This window comes from Tubulanus polymorphus, chromosome 10 (genome assembly GCF_964204645.1).
Source record: "Tubulanus polymorphus chromosome 10, tnTubPoly1.2, whole genome shotgun sequence".
Taxonomy (NCBI): Eukaryota; Metazoa; Nemertea; class Palaeonemertea; order Tubulaniformes; family Tubulanidae; genus Tubulanus; species Tubulanus polymorphus.
In genome coordinates, this window is record NC_134034.1 from 13,153,701 (window position 1) to 13,161,702 (window position 8,002).

At 45.6% G+C, this 8,002-nt stretch overlaps 1 protein-coding gene across 1 annotated transcript; it reads left to right on the forward strand.

Moving 5' to 3' along the window:
- The first annotated feature begins 1,536 nt into the window (after positions 1-1,536).
- LOC141911639 (uncharacterized) lies at positions 1,537-7,746 on the forward strand. Its single transcript, XM_074802628.1, has 6 exons — positions 1,537-1,560; positions 2,894-3,047; positions 3,494-3,622; positions 3,908-5,602; positions 6,718-6,902; positions 7,412-7,746. The coding sequence occupies exons 1-6, from the start codon at positions 1,537-1,539 to the stop codon at positions 7,568-7,570; spliced, it is 2,346 nt and encodes a 781-aa protein (XP_074658729.1). The 3' UTR covers positions 7,571-7,746.
- Positions 7,747-8,002: the final 256 nt, after the last annotated feature.

Genomic DNA, 8,002 nt, shown 5'->3' on the forward strand with positions numbered 1-8,002 from the left:
GATTTTTCTATTTTGTTAGAGTTCTACCCCGAGTTGGTGTCAAATACTGAGTAAGAGTTTGTGAAATACAGTAGACTCTGTCTCTTACTGTGGTTAAAGTTGAGACTGGTAAAATTCTACCCCGAGTTGGTGTCAAATACTGAGTAAGAGTTTGTGAAATACAGTAGACTCTGTCTCTTACTGCGGTCAAGTTGAGACTGGTAAAATTCTACCCCGAGTTGGTGTCAAATACTGAGTAAGAGTTTGTGGAATACAGTAGACTCTGTCTCTTACTGCGGTAAAGTTGAGACTGGTAAAATTCTACCCCGAGTTGGTGTCAAATACTGAGTAAGAGTTTGTGAAATACAGTAGACTCTGTCTCTTACTGCGGTAAAGTTGAGACTGGTAAAATTCTACCCCGAGTTGGTGTCAAATACTGAGTAAGAGTTTGTGAAATACAGTAGACTCTGTCTCTTACTGCGGTAAAGTTGAGACTGGTAAAATTCTATCCCGAGTTGGTGTCAAATACTGAGTAAGAGTTTGTGAAATACAGTAGACTCTGTCTCTTACTGCGGTAAAGTTGAGACCGGTAAAATTCTACCCCGAGTTGGGGTCAAATACTGAGTAAGAGTTTGTGAAATACAGTAGACTCTGTCTCTTACTGCGGTAAAGTTGAGACCGGTAAAATTCTACCCCGAGTTGGGGTCAAATACTGAGTAAGAGTTTGTGAAATACAGTAGACTCTGTCTCTTACTGCGGTAAAGTTGAGACCGGTAAAATTCTACCCCGAGTTGGGGTCAAATACTGAGTAAGAGTTTGTGAAATACAGTAGACTCTGTTCTTTACTGCGGTAAAGTTGAGACCGGTAAAATTCTACCCCGAGTTGGGGTCAAATACTGAGTAAGAGTTTGTGAAATACAGTAGACTCTGTCTCTTACTGCGGTAAAGTTGAGACTGGTAAAATTCTACCCCAAGTTGGTGTCTAATACTGAGAAAGAGTTTGTGAGATACAGTAGACTCTGTCTCTTACTGCGGTAAAGTTGAGACCGGTAAAATTCTACCCCGAGTTGGTGTCTAATACTGAGTAAGAGTTTGTGAAATACGGTAGACTGTCTCTTACCGCTGTTTAGTTTAGATGAATTTAGTTTAGTACAATTCAGCGAGCTGGTTTGAAAAACAACTGGCGGAACTCATTCAGTTCAGTCGGTAAACTTGGGTGGGGTCTCCTCAACTGCAGCTCTAGTATTAGCCCTCCTCGGTCAAAAGGTAATTTCAGCGACATTTAATCAGGTCATTAATGGAACACAGCCGTTCACGTCGATCGGATACATCAACGTAATAGCCTCTCGAATAATCGGTAATAGATACACGCGTTCACCTCCACCTGACCTTCACGTAACCCGACCGATCGATAATATATACGTTTAATTTACGCGGTGAAAATGTCACGGAAAATAGAAATGTCACGACATTTGTAACAATCGATTTCTGATAGTTCAGTTGAAGCAACTCGTCCGCTATTGACAGCGGCATTCATTGAATAATTCATCAACGTAAATGGTTAAAGTTAAAGCTGCTATCGTAAGCCGCGATCACGCGAAATTGACCCGGACCAACCGTTCACGCGGGTGCTAAATGGGCCCGTGTGCCTGTTTAGCCGACCAAAAATCTAAAAACGTCTACCCAATCCGAACCAAATTTAAGCACGGGTCAATTATTGCGTGTGAATTGCAACTGGTTCCAGAAGTGATTCACTTCGTTTTGTTTTAAAGGTTGTTTAGTATCGAGTGAGTGGTTTACGTGTGGACGCGCTCTCTAATTAGGCACGGGTCAAAATTGGTTCTGTGTTATCTCCCTCTCCCGCTCCTCCTCCCCCCTCTCCCCTCCCTTTCTCCGCTCTCCCTCTCCCCATCTCACTCTCCCTCTCCCCCTCTCCCCTCCCTTTCTCCCCTCTCCCTCTCCCCTCTCCCTCTCCCCATCTCACTCTCCCGCTCCTTCCCCCTCTCCCGCTTCTCCCCTCTCCCGCTCCTTTCCCCCTCTCCCGCTTCTCCCCTCTCCCGCTCCTTTCCCCCTCTCCCGCTTCTCCCCTCTCCCGCTCCTTTCCCCCTCTCCCGCTTCTCCCCTCTCCCGCTCCTTTCCCCCTCTCTCTACCGATAACATTATCGCGAATCAAACGGCACCTGATTAGCGCCACGAATCGACCTTGTACTTTTCACGACCTTCGCCGCAGACGTCTTGATGGGGACACGTCGATTGTTTTGCGGCCACCGGCTCGTAATCTCGTTTGACATTTTGTGCGGCGTTTCGGTGATTTCTATGTCTCTCCGTAATTCCGGCGGTCACGCTGATTGTCGACGAGCGCCGAGGACATTTATCTCTTCTGGCGGAAACATTTTATCTCTTGTCACATGTCGTCGTGATTATATCGCGGTTAAGCTTCGTGGGAGCGCGTGCGCACACGCCGAGTGAAGCGCCGAAAATATACCGTCGTTGTCTATACTCGAATAAGATGCTATTCACATCCGGGCGGTGTGAAGGAATGCGCCTGTGGGATGCGAGGGTTTATTCGCGCTTAGCTTTTCTCAAATAAACGGAGACCCGGTTGGTTCCGCTAGGCGGCGCCAGTAGGACACGACGAATTTACACGCGTAATAGTTATCGCATGCGTTCACTAGATGGCGCTAGTGAAAAGTGAGTCTTCCACTTGTCCACTCTTTATGCGATTCAAACGTTGCCTAGCAAATCTGCTGCGGACATTTTGCGACACGATCAACTGAAAAAACAGACCTTTTCGTAACTTCCTGTTTCGCATATTGACCGATAGAGGGCTCTATCTTTCAATTCTCGATGAAAGCACAATGTTTTTAAGGTCTAACTCTAAGATTTACAATATTTACCATGTCGATATTTTCAGTTATCGAACGCTCGGCAAAGTGAGAGCCCGACGAAAATAAGCGGCCACCTGAAATGTAGCAACTTGCGCCAGCTGGCGGGAATCGTAGAAACTGCCGAACGAGCAGATGACGTCATCAGCGTAATGCAACCGTTTCGTAGCATCCTACCGCAAGGTATATACAAATAAATGTTTGAGGGGATCTTAAGTAAAGAAATTCGGGGTTTTTTGCCGCCTAGAATACCTATTTACTCATTTTCACATTCTTTTGATTAGAATACTTGATTGATTCCAGATTTAAGGGTTGAGTAATCCAGTTAGGGTTGAGTACTCCAGTTAGGGTTGAGTACTCCAGATAGAAGTCGTATCCAAGTTTGAGAAATCAGTTAATCATCTTCACTCCCCAATCTCAATATCATCATTCGAACCTTATAAAACGTCATGAGATTCCCGACTCGTTTTTATTCAACTTTGTCGAGGCTTCAGTTTTGCGAAAACATGAACTCCATACGGACATGTACTTTTGAGTAAAAGGTCTTTTTTGTTTTTTTGTTGGAAATGAAATGATGAAATGCTCCGATTTCTGAAATGAGGAAATGATGATATGTTCCGATTTTGCAGACGTTGATACCAGTGGCGCCGCCAAGTGTGATAAAAAGCCTCACGAGATCGATGTCGTCTGCGACGGTGGTAGAACGTGGATTCGAGTCGTCGCTCAAAAGGCGCAAATCATCCATTCGACCTGGTCCGGTTAGTATTTCAGAGAAAGCACCGAATAGTAAAAGCAGTTAAAGTAGGTCAACCGGCACTCACTAGGTGGCGTTACAATGCACTTACAGTGAAAATGAGTTCACTTTCGATGAACTGGATTTTTAGAATCTCAAATAGAAATGTTATGAAACAAGTCATGAAATAGATATAAGATTGACGTTCCATCCCTCACCTGACTGTCTTGGCCTCAGATTTCGTGTTCAATCGTAAACAACTAGTTTTTTATATCTCTATTAAATTTGAATTGTTTTTATTTATCTACAGGCGAATGCAGTTACGGTAAACGCAACATCGTCAGTCAATCGGAAGCGTTGGTCACGTGCGCTCGTCACAACCCTGTCAACTACACCACGCCCACGGTCATGTTCAAATTCCTACAAGGCGTCACCGAGTCGGTGGCGGCGGCTCTGCGCGCTCGAGGCGTTCTGATCGACATGGTCAGCGCGATCGTAGCCGATCATTGTAGTTCTCCACGTGTTGACCTCGACCGGCGACTCGAATACAACCTCGACGCCGACGATCCGCCAGACGTCGCGCAGTATCTACGAAGTCTTGGCTTTCGATCGCCGGATGGGGCAACGACCGCGATCGAGGTCGTCGACGATTGCGAATTGGTAGCACCGAACGACGGACGATCTTTCGGCGGTTCGAACGCGGGGTTTAATCGATTCGATAGTTCGGATTTCGGCGAAATGAATTCGCTTCCGAACCCCGACGCCGGCAGCGATATCGGGCCCGATAAACGTGGCCGGACTTACGAGTCGACCGGAGCTGGTGCGGATCTAGCGCAGACGGCGTACGGCTCGCCCACTGCGGCCGCGACTGTTGTTGTCGACAACATCGAATCGTCGTCGGACAATCGAAGACTCGTAACGAGGATCGAAAACAAGCCGTCACTAACAGCTGGCCAAACGGTAATTGCCGACCGTAATTATCACCATGACGTCAACGACAGCTTATTAATTCAGTCAGAAGAGGAACAGTTGGCAATTAACGATTCTGATAATAGTACGCCGGTCGCAGATTTCGTAGATTCGAATCCGCTGTTGTTATTATCGAGGTCGCCGTTATCGGGTTATTCGGTACAGCCGGTAGAGGGCGTTGATGCAGTCGGCGGTGACGACTACGAAATTGCGAATGAAAAATCGATGCTTAGTTCTAGCGTCGACTTTACTTCGTTTAGTGACCGTCCCTTAGAAGGTGAAATCGCTACGGGAAAGTCCAATATATGTTTTGGTGTACGGCCGCTAGGGGACGTTGGTGACTGGGCAGCCGACGACCGGGTAGAGAATGGAAACAGCCGATCGGTGCCGAACGGAGTTAATTCGATCCGTGGCGGTCGCTTAGAAGATGAAACCGCGCGCGATGACTCGAATACTCGTCGTTCGTTCGATGTCATTTTATCGCGACCGGGAATCGCTTCGTCTTCGGGAGCGGCCGCTACTCATCACCTGAAATCTCGTCGTCAAGTCTCGTCTGATCTCGGAGACGGAAATCGTCTGCCGTCGCCGAAGCCGTCGACAGACGATCGACGTCAGCCGCGTTGTTTATCATCCGAAGCGATTAACATCTCGGCTACTGGTTCTTCTGTCGCTGTTGCTGCTGTTGCTGCTAATACGAACGACTCAATTCTTGTTGATGATGTTGTCAAAACAACAGATAAAGAACGAGCTCATCAAACGTCTTGCAACTCGTTTCGTATCCTTAGCGACGACGTCAACACGCGCCTTGTAGATCGCCGCCGCCGCTGCGAAGACGCTGTTCAAGCGATTGTGGCGCCACCACCGCCGCCGCCGGAAATAAGTAAAGTTAATCTCGACATAACGGCTCTAATCGGTCTGGTGTCCGCGCTGACGCACGGTCATTGCCGATACGTGTTCCGCGAGCCGATACTGACCGAACAGGCGCGCTGGGAACGACAGACACCTCTACTGCCGGACCTGCATAGATTTCTCGAAGGTAGCGATATATATCACAAGATATTGATCGAGTTTGATACGAGGGGTCGGTCCAAACGGGAGCACACGGAGCACATGCCCTTATGTAAATACAATGGCAAAATTTTTCAAGGCACTTTTTCGACCCGCAACTAATAAGACAACAGTCTGCGCTGCAACAATAAGCTTACATTCTCCTAAATGTCCCTCAAGTGCCTAGAAATTGTATGAAAATGCATTGAAATTTTCCAGACCCCATGTTTACGCTGCTTGGATACTTATCTTGCCTTCTTCCTGCCCTTTGTACTCCTGGCAAAATCTACCCCTGGCACGTGATCCCCAAACGGGAACACGTGCGACCGTCGTATTTTTCCCGCGTCATTTTGAAAAATGACGGCATTTTGTTCAGGGGCCAGTTTTTTTGTGTTGGCTGCGTGAAAACTTGCCAACTTTTTAAAAAGTAAACGCCCGTTCCTGATTTGTGTGCTCTTGCCAAAGTCTGCCCCGGATTCAATGCTCTTTATACACGAGTGTATCATAAGAAATTGAAAAAAGAGAGAAACGTAGTGATACCTGTAACCACACCCTTCGACATTCGTGATAATTCCGGCCCTGGATGATCACGTTTAATTTCATTTATCATCGGATATGTCCCGGGCGATGTCACCTGCAATCTCTCTGAATGATCACTTTTTGTTGCAGATTGAATGACTCGTGTCTAAGACTCACCAGATTAAAGTCTGGAGGTCTTGTTTTCATTTGCAAATGTGTCAGTCAGGTGAAATCGTGAACACGTGAAGTGTGGGATAGAGCAGTTTTTGAAAGTCTGCTGATAAATCATGAAATGTCTAGCGTCTGGGTTTCGTGGTTGGTTTTCGTTTGCAAATGTCTCAGGTGAAGCACTGAACACAAGTGAAGTGTGGACGATCAGTTTTTGAAAGTGTGTGCTGATAAAATGTCTGATATCTGGTGTTTGTAGTTCATTTCCATTACCAAAATATCCCAGTTCTAGCCGGGTCATATATCGGTAGTATGATGATGAACTTCCGAATGTCTGAATGGATACAGATGATACGTCCTGTTTAAAGTCTGTATGAAATTAGAATATATCTGATGTACCCGTACTTTAAATTTCAGGTAAAGAACTGTTCGCCTGCGACACGGCCGTCGCCGATTTCAAAACCATTTTGTCGACCGTCGGTGGACCGGGGGAACAGCGGCGAGGTGCCGAACTACTGAACCGGATTCGGATAGTTCCCGATTCGCCCAGTGCGCGCACCGAACGGCTTCGCGCCAGTCGACAGTTGAGCGAACGAGGCAAGGTAAATTACAATTACGATTACGATTACGATTACGATTTTATTTACACTCCAACCATTTCCATGGTATATGGAGGAAAACTATTACACATGTATATACAAATATTTACAAAACAACACTGAAGTGATCAAAATATAGAGAATGAAAACGTTTCAAAATATATATTAAACGATGCGCCATCTATCGGAATGCGAGAAATCTGATACAGGGGGTGATTTTGGGAAATTGTCATCTCGTTTACAGCGAACTTCTTTTGAAGAAATAAAGTAAATTCGCCGCGGCATTATTTAGAACTTATCCAAGATATCGGTAATTGGCCGCAGCAATCAAAAATTGCTTACAACGCGCCTGTAACCGATAGTTCTATATACAGACCAATCTCGTTATAACGAACTTAAGGGCACCAGAAAATCTGTTCGTTATAACCGAGAATTCTACCGGGTGTCTCGGAATCAAAATGCGTCACGGAACCTTTAAGAATTTTGATCTCATTTCAATCTCGTTCTTCCAGGTAATATTCGGTACCGGGGACCGTATTCAAGCGATCACTGTAACGTCAAACTCGAGACTAGTCCGCGCCGCTGCCGGGCAAGGAGTGAACTTCACCGTGCACGTGCACGAGTCACGTGCGTTAACCGAGCTGAAACAATGCGCCGCTACTGCCATCTAGCGTCGTACTTGGGTACTAAAATAGCAGACGTATTATTGTATTTGGTAATTCATAGAACTACATGTATCAGCGAAAGTGAAGGCTCACTTAGGCGTCGCTGGTAATCTTGTGTTTTGTTCTGACTGCTGATATCACATTTATTTGTTACTGATGTGAAATGTTTTGTATAAAGCCAGTAGTGGTGAAAAACTTTTTATTTGATTGTGATCATAATCTAATCATTAATCGCTAATACATTTTTTTGTGGGATTTTTGGTGCAGTGATAATAAAAGTGATAAAAACTCCGTTTGTTTAAACATTTCACGAATAAAACTTTATTTTTCGAACTCAGTTTTTTTTCGCGTATGCTTTCTTGACTTTATCCACTTCGGTGTTCTGTTCGATGGTCTTGAATTGTTTGATCGGTAAATGAAGATGCTAGCTCCAACTTC

Excerpts from the sequence above, each read along its gene's own strand:
- LOC141911639 (XM_074802628.1), top strand. The coding sequence starts at position 1,537 with ATGGTTAAAGTTAAAGCTGCTATC. Across the intron at positions 3,623-3,907 it reads CATCCATTCGACCTGGTCCG|GCGAATGCAGTTACGGTAAA; the intron begins GTTAGTATTTCA and ends ATTTATCTACAG. Across the intron at positions 5,603-6,717 it reads CCTGCATAGATTTCTCGAAG|GTAAAGAACTGTTCGCCTGC; the intron begins GTAGCGATATAT and ends TTTAAATTTCAG.